General features: G+C 46.1%; 1 protein-coding gene across 1 annotated transcript; it reads right to left on the reverse strand.

Annotated features, from left to right (window-relative positions):
- Window positions 1-6399: 6399 nt before the first annotated feature.
- Window positions 6400-10711, reverse strand: LOC115399740 (E3 ubiquitin-protein ligase TRIM21-like). Its single transcript, XM_030107283.1, has 2 exons — window positions 10631-10711; window positions 6400-9422 (listed from the first exon to the last, which is right to left on the reverse strand). The coding sequence occupies exon 2, from the start codon at window positions 9411-9413 to the stop codon at window positions 7776-7778; it is 1638 nt and encodes a 545-aa protein (XP_029963143.1). The 5' UTR covers window positions 9414-9422; window positions 10631-10711; the 3' UTR covers window positions 6400-7775.
- Between the last annotated feature and the right edge of the window lie 8307 nt (window positions 10712-19018).

Below are 19018 nucleotides of genomic sequence, written 5' to 3' on the forward strand. Positions count from 1 at the left end.
AGCTCAAACACACAGGCACGAAGGAAAAAAACGCTTTGGGGGTGTTTTTGGTGAGTACATTGCCATATAACGAGGTTAAAACATACAAAAAGTGAATTTTGCATGATACAGCCCCTTTAACTGAGCATTTCATGGTGTGTGTGTGTGTGTGTGTGTGTGTGTGTGTGTGTGTGTGTGTGGGGGTGTTCCATTGCTAAAACCTTTGATAAAGCATGATGTCACGCATTGACTACTGCAACTCTCTTCTGGCGGGTCTCCCTGCATGTACAGTCAAACCTCTACAGATGATCCAGAATGCAGCAGCACGTCTGGTCTTCAACCAGCCCAAAAGAGCTCATGTCCTCCTCTGTTCATCTCCCTTCATTGGCTTCCAGTTGCAGCCAGAATCATATTCGAATCTCTCCTCCTGGCTTACAAAACACTTACAAGAACGGCTCCGGCCTACCTGGATTCCCTGATCCAGGTCTACTTTCCTTCACGCCCTCTTCGCTCTGCATGTGAGAGACGTCTGGAGCTTCCAGCCCAGCACGGCTCTGAATCTCCAGCCAGACTCTTCTCCTCTGTTGTTCCCAAATGTTGGAACAAACTTCCTAACTCTGTGCGTTCTGCCGAGTCCCTTTCTACTTTCAAGAGACAATTGAAGACTCAAATGTTTAGAGAACACCTAATCCAACCCCATCTTTGGGGTAGAATAGGTCAGGTGTTCTAAAACCCAGCACTTATGTACCACTGACTAAGTTGGAAAAAAAAAGGGGGTTAGTGGCTCCTCTTCTGCAACTTGATGTCAACTCCCTTGACCAATCGCACTTGAAGCAACTGAAGCATTTACTAATTGTTTCTTTCTTATGTCTGTATTCTTGCTTGTGTTGTACGTCGCTTTGGACAAAAGTGTCTGCTAAATGAAATTGTAGAATTGTAGAAAGCGGTCAATACGGTGTTTCAAATTAACTGGTTTCCTTGTTAACTGGTGACTGACTTCTTTTAGCACTTCCTGCTGCTGCTGCTAGTAGCCGCAGATGTTGAAATCAGACTCATTAAAGGTCTGACGCGGCTTTTTGTCTGTTTGTTAACATCTATCAGCAACAAGGGATGTGAAAGAAACACAGTCGCCAATTAATAAGGAAACCAACACTGGCTTCTCTGCGGTTTCGAGACACTCCTCTTCCGCTAGTAAACTGCTGCATTCATGTGACCGGAGCGAGCTGCAGAAAAGTGAAACTCGGTCGTTCACATGAAGGCAGCGGTGACAGCTGGACTCAGGAGACACTCAGGAGACACGTGAAGGAAGCGTGGACAATTTGCACAAAGGAACGGCTCTCAGACAGCTGCGAACCGGCTCTCGTCGTTCACTTAAAAGAGCCGTTCAAACAAACGGCTCATTCATTGAATGTCACAGCACTAAAAGTCATACACTTCACTACACTCACACACCCAGCACCTTCTCACATTCACTGTATGCACACCAACACCTAAAAGAAAAGCCAATTAAAAAACAGGCACATATATCGCACATTCCCCAGTTTATTTTTTGTCATGTTTGTCTTGCTGGTCCCCGCCATCGCTGCAGGTGACACACCCCGACTGGACTCGGAGGCAAACAGTTTCCAATAAATACATCATTTTAAAATGACAATCATGCAAATCCTCCTTTTGTTAATGTGCAAATTGGCTTTCTTTAAAAGTGCTGTCTTGCATTTGAAAGTGCTTTGAGTGAGAAAAAAACACTCAGTGCAAAGTGCAGTGCCGAGTTACCAGTAACGAACGTTGCAGACTCCAGCTCTTTCTTGTCCACCACCAGTTTGGGGGTTGCCACCACAGCAGCACCGGAGACCTTACGACCACAGCTCCTGCTTCAACAATGGAGGTTGAGAACATGCTCAATGTCCCCAGCCTATTTCAGGATCTGGCAGATTCTGGAGGTGGGAATTAAAGACCATGCTGACAAAGGGGTACAACAGATGTTCCCAAAAGACCCTCCAGGTCTCACTGTTGCTTCCCATGATGTCCCACAGTAGAACAATGGAGTCCCCATTCGGAACACTGTCCAGCACCCCTACCAGGGACTCCAAGAAGGCCGGGTACTCTGCACTGCTGTTCTACCCGTAAGTCGAAACAGTGAGGCACCTATCCCTGACCTGTAGCTATGGGGCTATAAGCAAACCCACACCAGCCCGGCGCCTCACACCGTAGGCAACGCCAGAGAAGTAGAGTGCCTGTTTGTGGAGGTGAGCCCAACTGTATCCTGCCAGTACCTTTCAACTTCCCTCACAAGCTTGGGTGAGCTACAAAATGATTGGTTTTCCATATGCCGTCTTCAACTACCTTGAGAACACGGCACAATTCAGATGTAATAATCTCATACTTTTTTTTTTCTCTTAATCCCAAAACAATTACAACAGGAATGTTGGAGAGGGCCATGTAGCCGCCATGTAGCCGCCACGGCCATGTAAGTGGTGTGTAAAAGTACAAGTGTCTTTGAAAGTATGTTATTCAAATAATAGAAGACATTTTAAACCTAGGCATGGCAATGACAGACAAGGACTGCATTCAAAGTAAAATCCCAGTCTCAACAGACCTAAAAAAAGACTAAGAAAGTGGAACACATTAATAGTATTATTTTTTATGTTGTCTGTTTTTTTTAACTTTTCTTACTCCTCACTTGAAAATAGCAAAATCAGCACTAGAAAGATAAAAAAAAAAAGAAAAGGAGTAATAAAAGCAATTAGTGGCTCTTTTGAGAAAACAAGGAGATAGACGAATGAGTCGAGACGATCTTCATTTTACCACATGTAGACTGACAGTCACCCCCAAATTCTACCGGACGCGAAAGCGCCACGCCGCACTCTTGAAACGTACTGCACAGCACTTAGAACCCATTCTCTTCTATGAGACTTTTTCCACAAAAGTGCCTCACCGCGTCTCAGAAGTGCTGGCATGCACCATGGCTCTGGAGTTTCACTTCAGTTCTGTTTTCTTCACTCCAAAACCTCGTTAATTCACTGTCGTTGAGAAAGCACCACACAGGAAGTTAAACCAGAACTTTCAAAATAAAACACAAAGCTTGACCTCACAGACGTAAATTTTTTCCTATATATAGTTATTATGCCGCCTTGGGAGGCACGAGCATCAGACATCAGCGTCTCAGACAGTAGCAAATGCGGAAATTACCATATTTTTAAAATATGGAATAAACCATACAAAAGTAACTATTGGATTCACTCATTTGAAATCAAAACAGAAATCATGTACTCACCCTTGCTAGAAGTATCATAAACCACAGAGCAATGTAGCTGGGACGAAGAGCGACTTTGTAGATGCGAAATGAGATGTGTTTTTTTTAATTTTCTGTTTATATCATGTGTTGTTATCGTGTGATATTGAAATATTGAGAGCACGAGAGCCTCTTTGAGGAGCGCCCCCCCCCCCCCCCCCCCCCCCCCCACCAGACGGCGCAGCGCTGCACGGTGCTTCTGGTGTGCATTGACTTTAGGAGCAAGACGGCGTGCTGCTTTCGCGTCCGTTGGAATTTGGGGGTCAGGGTCATCAGGCCCCTGCCAATGAGCCAATCAGTCAAGTTTATCTGAATGGTATTTCAGAAGGGCCTTATAAATATGGAAGGAAAAAAAAGTCATTTTGACAGAGTTAGTAGTGCTCCGTTTTGGAAAGGCAAACAGAACTATGTTTATTGGCTGCAGTAGTGACCACGGTTGAGGGGATCAGTAACACACATAAAATTAATGGCAATTCAAAGAAGTCTTCATAGAAGAACATTGTCCATTGTCTGCATTTAATCTCTTTTAGCCAATAGGTTATCCCGAGGCTACTGACAGGGTAGTGTGTCAACAACAACTTGCAGCTTAACTCCACCAAGACCAAAGAGATGATTATTGACTTCAGGAAGCAGGGCGTGTATCACCCTCCACTTTCCATCAACGGTGTGTGTGTATGGAGAGAGTGTCCTCCTTCAAGTTCCTGGGGACTGTCAGCTCTGAGGACCTCACCTGGACAGAAGAGTTAGATCCCAACTGGACACTAAGGACTCAGACTTCAAACCGGATACAGGAAAAAAAATGCAGGTCTCTTAGCAGGATTACAGACTCAAAAGGTTCCTGAATGGAACAAACCTCCTCCATCCTCAAAGGCCATCCAGGAGAGGAGGAGTGGGGAATCGGTCACCAGGAAGCCGCTTTTGGGCACCAGAGGACGTGGATGCAAGAAAGCATGAGCTGAGCGACCTGCCGCCAGGGACCGGGACCCTCTCTGAGATGATGAGAGGCATCTCGGCCTGTGGCGAAGCATGGGCTTGGTGAACTGCTGGCACCACCGCCGGAGGAGAAGCGCGGGGTGGGGGCAGTACAGCTGCTGCAGTCGGCTGGACTAAAGGGCAGGAACCAGCTGCGTCGGGGGCCAAAGACTGAACATCCGGGTCCAGCTGCACCAAGGCTGCAGACTTGGAGCTCCGGGACCAGCCAGGAATGACACTTGAGGTGGGTGGAGCACCACCACTGTCGGTGTGAAGACTTACCCCCAATTTCCAACGGGCGCGAAAGCGCCACGCTGCTCAGCGGAGCGCCAGTGTCTTGTTCCTACAGTCAACGCACACCGGGAGCGCAGCACCGCGCCGTCCGGATGGGGAGGGCTGCTCTTCTGAGAGGCTCTCTGCTCTTGATATATCACAGGAACAACACATGATATAAACAGAAAAAAAAAAAAACACACACACACCTCATTTCACTTCTGCAAGGTCGCTCTGCTCGTCCAGCCACATTGATCTTTAATTTATAGTACTTCCAGCAAGGGTGAGTACATGGTTTATGTTTTGATCTCAAATGAGTGCTTTTCTTTATCCAATCCTTTATCCTTTTGTATGGTTTATTCTACATAAGATCAGTAATTTCCGCGTTCGCTACTGTCTGGGACCCTGTTGAGCTGATTCTCGTACCTCCCGAGGCGGCGTAATAACAACATTTAGAAAAATGTTCCTACTGCTAGTTCCTACAACAGCCCCTGAACTTCTGCTGGAGAAAGAGGTGGAGAAGATGGAGAAGATGGATGGATGGTGTTTGTCACATGGATTGTATTCAGTCCTTTTTATTCACCTTCCTTCTTCCTTTTCATTTCTCAACCTGCCACAGAGCTTCAAGGCGTCAAGAATGCTTTGAGGAACACAACAACCACTTTTAAAAGTTGATTTGGCTTCTGAATTCCCCAAATCGCAATCAATGTCATAGAAACAGGCACCATCCAAAAGCAGACACAGGCAGCAGATTGACTGTGAAATGATTTTATTCGAAAGTCCAGGGCAGAGGTATCCAGAGCCAAAATCCTGGGAAGTCAAAGTCCAACCCAACTGTCTAAAATCCAGAGAATCCAAGAACAGGGAAACACAAAGGACGAGGGACTGTTCAACACAAGGGCATGAAGACAATCTGACACAGACAGAAAGACCAACAGGTGAGACACATGACAAATGACTAACTCAGTAGGAAGGACAAGAGCACAGAAACACAGACCAGACAGCCAAGACAAAATAAATCAGGGACAGAGAAGTTGACCTGACAGTACTCTCCCCTTGATGGCAGACTCACGGCAGCCCAAGATCTTCCTTGAAAGGGACAAGATCTAAAGGCCTGATACCTCCAGAGGTCAGATTCCGAGGGGATCCCAACACCACTGGATGTCATGAGAAAGGCAGCCAGAGAGTCTAAAAAGTAATTGATATCCTCAAAGTCTTCAAGGTCATTGTTGCATCAGTTGTTCCCCTTGGAGCTGCTGAAGTAGGGCTGACAGGAAGGGGCTGACCGGATGGTAGCTGATTGGACAAGCGGCACCAAAGCAGGAATTCGGGACCCCATGACTGGGGATGCCTGGGAACAGGGCTTGACAGACACAGATGGAACAGGTTGAAGCTTTGAGACATTTACATCGACAGGTGGCACTCCAGGACTGAGTGCCACTGCTGGACTAGTTCATCTGGGGGTTTTGTTTCCTTAGCCACGGGATTCCCAAAATGAGGGGATGGGTAGAGGTGTGGTAGCCTCGTGAACCAGCCCCGCCCACTCCACATCCACATTTGGATTTAGTAGCTGGGGTGGGTCTGGGGACAAGCCAATGCAAAGTCCGTGCAGGGGGCGTTGGTTACTCCTTTGACTGACAATGCACTTCAGCCAATCAGCGCTTCAATACAAATACATCACCAAAATGCATTAGACTCTCTAAGAGTTAGCTTTAGCTCTTTAGCTCTAGCTTCTCTACACGCAAAGACACGCGAAAATGTCTTTTTCTGTTAGAAACTCACCAGACGCAGACTCTGGCTCTTGCTTGATTGTTGTAATACTTGGTATTTTGGCTGTAACTTTACTTATTGCAGCTTTCAGACGATGGTTAAAGTCCGTCATCTCCGCTACGCTCAGTGATGACGACACTTCCGGTTTAGCCGCTGGAATTTGCCAAAAAAATTTGAAAACAAAAAGCGGCAATGCTGATTGGCTCGGCCGTTTCATGGCCGAGCTGCATTCTCTTTCTATCTATTTCTATTAAGTGCTACAACCTGAAAAGGGAAGCAGAGTGAGACAACTCCCCCAACTGGAGCTGATCCACCAGTAACTGGTCCATGAGGTCAGCATCAGCCCCAGAGTCAATGATCACCACCTGATGAAGGTTAAACAAAAAAGGGCAGAGAACAGGGTTACTGATGACAGGGACCAAAGAAGACTTGGAGAGAAACTGGCATGACCCACTTGGAGTTTCCATAAAGCCACACCCTTAGTGGGACCGGCAGCAAGTCTGTGTCCTGAATGACTGCAGTACAGACAAGGGGGCTCCTTGAGATGCCACTCATGCTCCTCAGGGGAGAAATGGACTGGGCCCACCTGCATGGGCTCTTCCATTGATATGTTGAGAGGAGCCGGCCCCTCCGAGGTGCCAGGTCATGCTTGGGGACACCAGGACCTCTGGAATGAAGAAACTCTGGAATGAGCTGTTAAGATGGTAATCCCCTGGGCATCCCAGTAGCTTGGGGTCCCTCTATCCAGATCATGAAGCCATCCATCCTGGGTGCAGCAGTGATGTTGTGTTCTAAATATTCCAGAAGTTCCAACTGACTCAAGGTGTCGTTGCTGTGCTCAGAGAGTCCATTAAGAAATATATACATAAGAGTGTCCGGGTTCCTGTTGCTGTCAGCAGTGAGGGTGCAGAACCCCACCACGTAGTTGCACAAACACTGATTCCCCAGCAACCAAGCTGCTTCGTAAATGGGTGAAACCTTATGGAAAGCCTGGGTGAGTACCCATCACACCGGGCAGAATGGCAGTGCCACTATGCTGTGGCCCAAGCTTTGGAACGCCCCGGTAGATGGGGAGTGATCAGTAGGGCATGAATCCGGTAGCAGTTCAAAATGCAAATTGCATTGATTCAGTAATTTCCAACAATCTCTGGAGAACCCAGAGAAGCAGGAAGGAAATGCCAGGTGGGGAGTGGCTGGACCCAGATTCTCCTGGACCAGAAGAGAAGCAGGATGGGCTGTGGCTGGGGTGAGTGCGAGGGCGAGGGCTCAAGGCTGTCTCAGTGGGTCAGGGCAGCTTCAGCACTTCATTTTTGGGAAGTAGACACCATGCCTGATTGGTCTGGATTAATTTAAACAATGGTCCGATAATCAAAGACTGAAGAGAAGAACCCGAGATCTAAGTACATTGAACATCTGGATTTGATCAAATAAATCAGAGTCAATCTTTTACTTTCCAACAAGCTCATTAATTGTTGGTGAATCTTCCTCATCAGACAGTTTGATTGACAGGACAGATGATCAGAGGAGCAGAGTTTTTACCGCTGTCATTAAAACATGGACTGAAGTATGGGAGGAGTTTGTCAGTGAAGCAGCAGCCAGTGAAGGAGTAGATCAGAGCTGCAGCAGCTACATCATAAAAAGAGACCAGACCCTCCTCATAATCCACAAACACCCCTACCTTCTCAGGAGCAGAACTCAGAGACAGAGACATTGCAGAGCCTTGAAGAGCTGAGTATTCATTTCCATTTCTCAGCCATATGACCCAGAAACCGTCATCAGGGGTGACTGTGAACTCTCCCTTCCTGCTGATGGACTCTTTGCTCACTCCTAAAGTCCATTCAGTCTTTCCTTTAACCTGAACCTCAAAGTAAAATTTACCTGAAGAGAAACTCTGTTTTCCTAAAACACACACACAATAATCAAATCTCTCTGGGTTGTCTGGAAGATTCTTCTCCACATCACCATGATTCACTTGTTTTCCATCATCAGACAGGATGAGATCAGGATGAGCTGTATCAGGATCAAGAGTCACATCCACTGCAAACTGCTGCTTCCTCTTCAGATCAGCCTCAAACAGCTTCTTCATCTCTTTGCTGAGAGTCTCCTCCAGCTGAGCCACAGCTCTCACCACAGTCCCCTCATATGATGGACGGACGCTGACCTGTGTCCAGTCCTTGGTGGGTGGAGCAGCTTTCAGGGAAGCGAATCCTTGGAGGAGGTGGAGGTGGTCTTCAGAGAGGAAGAGCTGCTCCACCTCTGAGCTCCTCTTCATCAGCTCACAGATCTCCTCTTCCAGATCTCTGATGAGACCTTCAGCCTGTTTCTCTCTGGCTTCCTCTTCCTCCTCCATCCTCTCCATCAGCTGCTTCAGGCCTCTCTCAACACACTCCTTCAGAGCAGTGAACACCTCAACACCTTCTGCTTTCTCTCTGTCTGCAGCAGCTTTACTCATCTTCACACACTCTCTGATCTCCTTGATCTTCACTCGTCTCTCCTGGATCATCTGCTGCATCTCAGCCTCTGTCTTCCTCAGCTCCTTCTTCTTTCCTTCACATTCTTCACTCAGGGGAACAAACTCGTGGTTCCTGTGCTCTAAAACAGTGCACAGTATGCAGACACATGTCTGCTCTCTCTGACAGAACAGCTCCAGAGGTTGATGGTGCTTCAGACACATCCTGCCTTCCAGGTTCTCCACAGGCTCCATCAGCTGATGTTTCTTCAGGCCTGACACTGTCAGATGAGGCTCCAGATGAGTCTGACAGTAGGAGACCAGGCACACCAGGCAGGACTTGAGGGCCTTCACTTTGGTTCCAGTGCAGACGTCACAGGGAACTTCTCCTGGTTTGGCAGCTTGTTGCTCTGAGCTGCTGCTGGCTTTGAGTTCAGCTTCAAGTCTGAACTGAGAAACCATCTCAGAGAGCAAAGTGTTGACCTTCAGCCGAGGTTTATTGAAGAAAACCTCTTTACACAGGGGACAGTCACTTATATACTTAGTGTTCCAGTGCTGAGTGATGCACTCGTTGCAGAAGTTATGTCCACATGGTGTGGAGACTGGATCAGTGAACACTTCCAGACAGATGGAGCACCGAAACTGATCTTCAGAGCGCAGATTGCTGGCAGCAGACATCTTCACACACTGAGGACAACATTGATTGAAGAGACTGTTAAATACTTTCATTGACAACAATTCCACTGTTTCACATTACTTTATCTGACTGGAGTCAATCACTGATCTCTACACATACTGGATGGTACATTAAAGGAATACTCCGTAGATTTTTGACCCACGCCCTATCCCCATCATTGACAAAGTTACACAAGCTCATACCTGTCTGGCTTGGGACCTGACCCACTTGGGACCTGCGGGACACTTGGGACCTGTGTAGGTCTCTCCACACAGACCTGCGCATGCACAGTGCTCCGCGGAAGGATATACCGGAGCACAGCAGTAGAAGCCATAGACTTAAGCTGCTGTGCGCCGGTATATCCTTCTGCGCAGCACTATGCTTGTGCAGATCTGTGTGTATCAAAATGTTATTTTAACGGGTTGAAAAGAAAACACGTCTTTTAAAATGTTTTATAACCATTCGGATTTACTTCACGTGCTAATACACCATCCCGTGGACCACTGTAAGGAGTATTTAATCCACTTTCATCAGTCCGGCTCTGATTCCTATTGACTTCCAGCAATTGAGCTAAGCTAACTACGATGCTAACAGCTGGGAACCAGGCACTGGATGTTGAGACACAAAAAAGGTATTTATGAGCTTGTCCAACTTTGTCAATGATAGGGAGAGGGCGTAGGTCCAAAATCGTCAGAGTATTCCTTTAATGTCAGGCTGGGAGCTGAAGCTGCAGGTCATTGTTCACCCTGTTGACACACCCAAGCTGAAATTCATTAGTGCCTTTTATAGAACCTGTTAGTGAAGTCTTAAATATATGTGTGAGTGGATGGAAAGTTTTGAACATGACTTGTTTTCAGACTGAACTCTGATCAATATATTTTATATCTAATACTTTTTCAAGTTTGCAATAATCACACAAGAATGTTAAATATCTGTCAAGCTTTGCACATCACATACAGTGAACATTATAAATACGGACAAACATTCTCAAAAATCCAACTAATTTCTTCAAATAATCATCAAAAACATCATCTCTGTTCATTTACTCTTTTGTGTTCATCATCATTATATTGCATTCACAGCTTGCATATATTGGTTTTAGTCACTCACACCCTGAAAAGTAGGTGAAAATTGGATCTGTCTGGACAAAAGCGGACATTTGTTCATCTTCTTCATCATTTTCCTGAGAGTCAGTATCAGTGTGATCAGCTGTACTCACCAGTGTTGGAGTCAGTGTCTGTGAAAGTCCAGATGAACTCAGGTTAGATTTCTTGCAGAGAAACTCAGAGACGTGTCTGAACTGTAGCTCTGGCTTTAACTTTCACTTCCTCAGTGTGACGTTGAATTTCCAGTCCGTCCTCCTCTGACTGCAGCTCTGTTCATCAGTGTTTGTTTCCTCCATCAGCTTCACACAAGATTATTGTGACATACATCTGCTGCTGTGATGAGTTCCAAGTCATTTAGACTCTCTTGTTTCGTAGTTCAGAGAACACTTTTGTGTTATGTTATGTCATATTATGTTACAGGAATTTTAAATTGAAATAGACATGAATCATCAATTACATCTAAAACACTATTAGAAGAAGGAACAAAATTGGTCCTCTACAAACTGAGATTAATGAGACCATCGTATTCAAGACACATGCAATTTGAAGAATTTCCTCAAAAATTGTATTGCTGTATTTTCTGCAGTATAAGGCGCACCGTCAATGAATGGCTTTTTTAAAAACTTTTTTCATATATAGGGCGTACCGCATTATAAGGCACATAGAAAAGACAACCCAGTTTCATGGCAATTTGTGCGATGAGTCATGTAAATTAATCTATTGAATTGTGTCCAAGAGCACTGCTTTGCACAGTTTTTTCATGTCCCCCGCCACTCTTTTAAACTAAGACATTTCAGTGAGACGCACAGGCAAGTACCGCAGGGCGCGGCCACGACTGGTGTAACCAGCTTAATCACCGGGATCCAGCCAACTGCTGAGCCCAGCTGGTCTCCTGAGTGAAGTCCCCCACCGGCAGCTCAGCCGTGGCTGGCCGGCTGGTCGCTCCCCGCATCGTGGTGGGCGGGCTGCCGGACGTGAAAAACGTAAAAATCTGATATCGATATACTGACTAGTCAAGTGTGCCATGAAAGCAAGGACTCAAAAGCAGACCTGGAACACAGAGGGTGCATTTGAAACAGTTTATTATTCCTCCAAACCAATCAAACAAATCTGAAGGGACATAGGCAGAGACACCGTTAGGAGACGAAAAGTGAGTCAGAACAACAGAAACGAACATGGGGAAAACACACAGAGAACACTGGAAGACAGCTATGAGCACGGACATCTGGCAATGGGAAAGACAAACCAGGAAGCTTACATTGACATGGGAGGCGGAGGAGACGAGCCCTGATAGAGTAATAGGAAAATTGACACAAGGAGGTGAGGTGAAGAGGGAACACAGAGGACTCAGGGAGGAACTGCAGGCTCAGGGGCAGCCCTGACAGAACCCCCAACCCCACCATCTATTGTCGACACCAGATGAGTTGCGGGTCAAGGATGTTCTTGGGCTCCTCTGGGCGACTCAAAAGCAGAGAAGAGAGCATGTGAGGGGTCATTGATGATCCGGTTTGCCAGTCTGTATGTTAAATGTTCAGACACTGCAGGCAGGCTTCTGAGAGGCAGTCCTATGATTTTAGAGCAGACAGTGACAGTCCTCTGCAGACGGTTTCTGTTCTGGAGGCTGATGGAGTAGAGCCAGCAGGTGATAGAGAAGGTGATGGTGCTCTCTATGAAGGAGTAGTAGAATGTTCGGAGAATGTTCAGAGTTACTCCAAAAGAATTGAGCTTCCTCAGGAGGTACTGTCTCTGGTGACATTCCTGATAATCTCCTCTGTGTTAGAGGAGAATTTCAGCTGTCTGTCGAAGATGGTACTGTTGGGGACGCATTAATGGAAATATTAATGTGAAGAACCCAGGCCTTTTCAGCAGGCCACAGGCCCTTCAAGGCATGACCCGGAGTCATGTTGTCTGCGAATACTGTCCCCCCGTCATGAAGGAGACATGACCCCCGCTGTGGTGGAGACGCAGCAGACTTTGAAGCTCTCTAGAACAAAGAGAGAAACTTCTTCCTCTCAGCAGGAGGCCACTGCCATCTTGTCCCCCAGAACCTGAAATGGCTGCCCATCTCTTCCACCATGTGCTCAGAACAAAGACACCCTCATGCAATGGCCACTTATCTCTCTTCACAGAACAAAGAAACCAGATAAGGGTGCAATACCACTGCCAACCTCACGAGGGTGCTCATGAGGCTCCCCCCCAGAGTGAGGAAGAGTGGACTCAGATTGCCTTCTGATTGGCTGAGCGACCGCCACTCAAAAGTTGAGATCCCGCCCTCCATCTTCAGTTCTCTCAAGGAATTTTATCCAGGAAGGGCGCACAGCCGTCTCTCCAACGGATTATACCCGGTACCGAACGGACCCGCTGGCCAGGACTTTTGGGACCAGCTTTTCTTCACGGGTGAAGCACCTTCTCCCAGCGGAGCAGAATGGCAGGGACTCCCCTGGAGCGGACCGAAGACACCAGCCGGACCGCACCGCTATGGCTCAGCTCTCCTCCGTTCTCCTCCCCCTGCAGCCGACCAAGAACCAACTGAGGGCTCGGACCGGAGAACCGGACGCCTCTTTTTCTTCCACGTGGACCTCTCCAAGAGCCCGAGGTTCTGTTGGACGCAACAGAACCCGACCGAGATCAGAGCGAAGGCTTTGATCTCCCCGCCGAACTCACCTCATCAATGGACAGGACACGCACAGCGGCGGAGAGCCGCTGCTTAAAATCCCTCATCACACAGAGGTTCGTGCCTGGGCAGACAGCATAGATAGTGGGGGTGATTCAATGCTTGTGTGTTTTTATTGTGAACCAGGACTGAAGCCGTTCATGATATATGCACTGTTCCTTCCTTTCTTCATCTCTCTCTCTTTCTCCTTGTGTGCTCCCATGCGCACGTTCACGAGCACGCGCTTCCTCCTCACAGATCAGACCCGCAAGATGCCGGCTAGCCGTGCATCTGTGCATGTGAGATAGGAAGACAGGCTCATCTTTCTCTGCCTTTCCTCTTTACTAACCCTAGAGTAGTAAATTGAACAACGCGGTAGACCTCGAGTCGAGAGCACGCACGCGCGCCACTCTCCCGCCCGCTCGCTCCCCCCTCGCTCTCTCTCACTCTCTCACTCCGCCCCTCCCCGCTGCCCCTCCCGGGGAAGCCGGACAGGGACCGTCGCAACGCTCTCACTCTGTTCGCGGAGCCCAGACCCGGGACTCCGAGAGACTCCCCCTCTCTCTCATCCTCTCTCTCTCTCTCTCTCTCTCTACCCCGCATGCGGACACCCACGTCCGTCAGCGACTCATCAGCGATCCGGACATTCACGAACACCCGAGCGTGACCCGAGTCACGCCTACTTCATGAGTGACTCAGGATTGACTCCTGTCGCTTCGGGTGGCCGCTCCGCCACACACACACACACCCACGCTCACACCCACACTCACACACACCTCCTCTTCCTCCAGGAAGAGGGACCACACAGCCGACCCCATCGGGCCACGCTCCGAACGGGTTAACGCCCCTTCCTGTGCCTCTCCAGACGCTCTCTCTCTCTCTCACACACACACACACACACACACACACACACAACTTGCAAGTTTGAATGTTTTGTTTTGTTGATTATGTGTTAATTAGTAATAGACATTGTTAATAAACGCTCATTAACTGAACTGAACGATTCATGCTTCTCTTTTTGGTGGTCTTGTGACAAATGCCCATGGTTGTAACAGTCTATGCGTGATCTCACACCTTCTCTGATAATTTAACGGTTGTTTATCCAAAGATTAACATCCAGTTTAAATTTTTTTTCCATCTTTGAGACTGAAAATTGGTAATGAATGTTCCTCTGACGAGGTGGTGCCCCGGAATTATTAATTAAATAACCCACAGGTTTATTTAATGCATAATTCACAACTTCATTCAGCTCATTTTCTGTAATTTACCCATTTCCAGTAATTGGTAATTTGTGGCATTATTGATTAATTAATAACACCTTGTTAATCAATAAGTTAATGGTTAAATCACTCTGTGGTCTACTCCATTCCCAAATAGCTGATTATTTACATTATTAATGAATAAATAACCATTTATTCTGATTAATAATAATTGATGTTGGGTTAAATTACTTGGTGCTTCACTTTAAACAGTTTATTACGCCGTAATTGATTGTTAGTGGTGATCCACTGTTAATGGCCTGCAATTATTAATTGGTAAATCAAAATTTACTCAAATTAATAAGTAACTAAATTACCTAAAGTAATCAACACTTTAGTAATTTATTCCCAATTACCAATCGTAAACCCCAACAGTACCCAGACATTTGTCCTCCTTTGCCAGCTCAACAGGCAGACCATGGATGGTGGTGGTGACAGCTGTAGCCAGCGCCATCTGCCTGTTGGAGAAGGTCACTACCATCTCCTTGATTTTTTTATGTTCAGCTCCAAACGAGAATCATCACACCAATCCAAGAACTCCTGGAGGACTGGGCTGTGGGACTGGGACAGTCCTGTCAGCAGAGACAGGAGGACCGTTTCGTCTGCATATTTGACCAGATGGGAAATTGGCTTGATATGGCTCACGTGAAATCTTGGGTGGATCCTCAAGTTCCTGGGAAGCCATAACCTCCAGGAGGCTCATGAATAACTCTGGTGATGGGGAATGGACCAGTGAATAAAGGAGTCAACTTACAGGAGGAGGACCCAATGGGGGGGTCCGCATGGAAAGCCAGACCCGCTGACCCACTCGGTAGATGGGAGCAGTGGAGTAACACTGATCAGCCGCCAACTTGTAGGATGAGCCAGACTTCAGCAACATCTTATGAGCCCACTCCCAGGTGTTGTGGGCAAATTTCACATAGACAAGCTGTTTGTACCAGGATGAGGGATGCTAAGACACGAGGATCCAGAGAGCCATCTCCAGTTCCTGGTTGAGGAGACGCTGTGGATGCAAAATACATGGGTCCATATCGCGATATAGTCAAGTCAGCCCCAAACTTGACCCCTAATCACAAACACAATAGAGGCCAGTATTGACTGTCAGTGAATGAGTGTAAGGTTATCTTGATAATTAAGCTGCCAGTAGTACTGCTTACCTTAAACAGTAGAAACAAACAGAATAACGAAACATGGCACCCCCGACAGAACACCTACAAATTATGGTGTCTTGGAAAGGACAAACTGCCAGAATTTGCGTGTTTCAACAGGACAACATGCAGTGCTACATCGCCACCTACTGGTAGGTTTCAGTTACTCCCTTACATTTCTGTCTTGAATTATAATATAATCAGACACCACTTACCACAGATTTTGTACAGTGCATGATGTTCGCTGTGAAGTAGTTTAGGTGTGTGAGTATGGCATGTTATGGAAGACAAAGGTATGAGTGGTAGATTTCTCAGCCCAATGCAAACTCAGTTTGAATCACAAACACAATACAGGTCAGGCTTGACTGTCATTAAATAAGTATATGTTGTTTCCCTCTCTCAAGGATCACATTGTATTTAGTGTTTAGAGACCCTTTTTTGGGCACTGAGCAAAGACCCTATAGCAATTGTAGTGTTTCTTTGTTTCTTTTGATTCTTCCCACGTGGATATAAAACCCAAATTTGACCCCTTAATAATGGGCTCCAAAACTCACCAAATTTTGCACAAACATCATGAATGAACATTAGATGAAATTGAAAAAATTAACCCCATCACTTTCAAAATATGCTTTCTAGCGCTATATAAATACAGTAAAATAGCTGCCACAGTCCATCGGGTTGTCACAGAGAGATCAAACCAATCCTCACTCGTTCGTCTCATCAAGACCTAAAATTGCACCCTGTCCTTTATTTTATTTGTGGGATTTCATTGTAAGTATTACAATATTTTGTCTTGAATTAATGTTGAAGAAGATATTTTAATGATAATCCACCTCCACCTGTGGCCTTGTAATACCAAAATCCACACTGGTTTACGAATGTTGATCTTATGTTATAATTAGCCCTAGATTGGTCTCAACGGAGGAAGCTATCTTTAAAGCAGACACTGCTTTTATGGGAATACTGAAAAACAAGGTTTTAACAAATCCGTTATGTATTCTCAGCTAAAATAACATTTTAGCCTTTTAATAGCTATTTGGATGCTCCCTATTTATGACTGTGTTAATTCATGGCAAGGAACGTTAGGTATTCAGCTTCACTGATTCAGGATATAGTCAAGTCAGCCCCAAGTTGAGGGGCCGACTTGACTGTTAGCCGCTTACCAACTTGGCCCAAAGCCAAGCCTGTTTTGTCACGCACTCATGCCACACATTGTATTTCTCATGCTGGAAAAAAAAAAATACTGGTAAAAAATAACCGGGAGGGATCAAACATGTCTGCAAGCCTCTCACTCAAAAATGGAAAGGCACGGGCGAAAATAGCACAACAACCAATGAAGAAAGCATTGTTATCATGTGAGTCTGTTGGGATGAGTGACACCCCCCACACACAAACACACACAGCCCCCCACCACCCCCTCCACCTGCCCCAGGTTTTACTGCCCCAGTACTTACAATGGTAAAACAAGGTCAACCTCAAAGTTTTATTGGTGATGTGAGACATAGTCTCTCCAGTGTGTCCTAGGTTTTCCCCAGGGTCTCCTCCCAGTGACACATGCCCAGAACTCCTCCCCAGGGAGGCGTCCAGGAGGCATCAGATGCCCGAGCCTCCTCAGCTGGCTCCTCTCGATGTGGAGGAGTAGCGGCTCTACTCCGAGCTGACTGACTGAGCTCCTCCCCCTGTCTCTAAGAAAGCGCCCAGCCACCCTACAGAGGAAGCTCATGACCATAGCTAGGGGTTGGAGTGTAGATTGTAGTGTCTAAATCTAATTCATGTCCTTTTTTTCCCAGATAAAAGTAGATATCCTGTTCCATTCATTAAATTGATTTGGTGTTCTCTCATTTGGCAGTGACTGGAAGAGATCCAGGAGATGAGGCGGAGGGGAGGTGCGCTGAAGAAAGGAAAGTTGGACTCTATAACACCTGTGTTCATGAGGATACAGTTGTTTAAAAAAAAAATAAAAAATATGTTGTCTGTTGTTTACTTTTGCCAGAGGTGTAGCCTGTAAGCAAGTTTGCACTAAAAATGGATAAGCACAAGTCGGGAGCACAAAAAGAAAAGATTTAGAGCAGAGGAGGCCTCGTGTGTCCCGCTGACAAACTTCTTTGACATGAAAAGGGCTTTCCCCGACGTCAGCATTTTGTATGGGATTTACCAAACTTCACCAGTCATCAGTGCAAATGCTGAGCGGAGTTTCAGCAGGATGAAACTAATTAAAAACTATCTCCAGGCAGCATGAATGAGGCCACACTGTCCAACCTCACCTTGCTCTCCATCGAGAGGGACATCCCCATTAGGAGCAAGGTGAATGAAAGGTTTGGCTGGTGGCACTATAATGAGGCCACACACATACCGTAAATCGTAAATTTGGATTTTTTTTTTTTTTTTTTTTGGAATTTTGGACCATTCAATATGGACCCCCCCACCCCCATTGAATTATTGTCATGGTTTTTGCCCACTGCTGGATGAAACCATTGTTTCATGTAACATTCCCATAATGTAAATGTATGGCATTTCCTGTGTTGTTTGCTGCTGTTTGACCGCCGTGTCTGCTGTGTCATTGTGTTAACTACATGTCGCACATTTTAGACTGTCCTGTAGGATGAACATGAGTGTCGGAATTGTGCTACTCAGCTGTATTGAAACCGACATCACTGGATGTCATTTGATTGTTATCTCTAGTTTGATATCTTAAAGTCTGCCTTAGGCTTCAGTAGGGCTACACGATATAGCCAAAAAAATGTAATCTCGATTTTTTTGTTTAGCTTGAAAGCCAATAAACGATTTTATTTGATTTTTTTTCTGTGTAAAGAAACACAATTAAAGAATTTTTACAAATAGGATCTTTTATTGAATGCCAAAACGTCACCATTTAACTGTATAGGCGATATAGTTATTACTGAGGGAATTTTAACAAGAACACTTGCATGGGCACTGCACTGAAATAAATAAAAGGAAAACTGGAGAAAAACTAAACAATTTATAAAAAATCCCACATAGATCAAATTTAAATGGGTTCAAATCCCACACAGATCAAATTTAAGCACTGGCAAAACACGCAATTTAAGTGTAATTTTAATTTTTTATCATATTTGCACTCTTTATTTCATTTTGTGCCTCATATCAGCCTTTTCCTTTTTATTTTTCTGATAATTCGGCTGAGTTCGTTATCGCAAAAGATGAGGAATGGACCGTGTTTGACGGCAAAAAGCACTGCGGCCGCGTGTGCTTTTATGACGGTCTACACGAGCGCGGTGTGGGATTCTTGGGGTGCCGGGAGAGATCCAGCCGGGATCGCTGGGGGAGAGTGTTTAACCCCGGGAAGGATCGTGCATTCTCTGTCCCCAGCTGGGGGCAAGAAGCTATAACTCTTCTCATTTGTAAGAGAATGTTGACTATAGTCTGTGCTACAGACTACAGTCAGCTGGCAGCTGCGCTGGT

This window comes from Salarias fasciatus, chromosome 13, assembly GCF_902148845.1.
Source record: "Salarias fasciatus chromosome 13, fSalaFa1.1, whole genome shotgun sequence".
NCBI lineage: Eukaryota > Metazoa > Chordata > Actinopteri > Blenniiformes > Blenniidae > Salarias > Salarias fasciatus.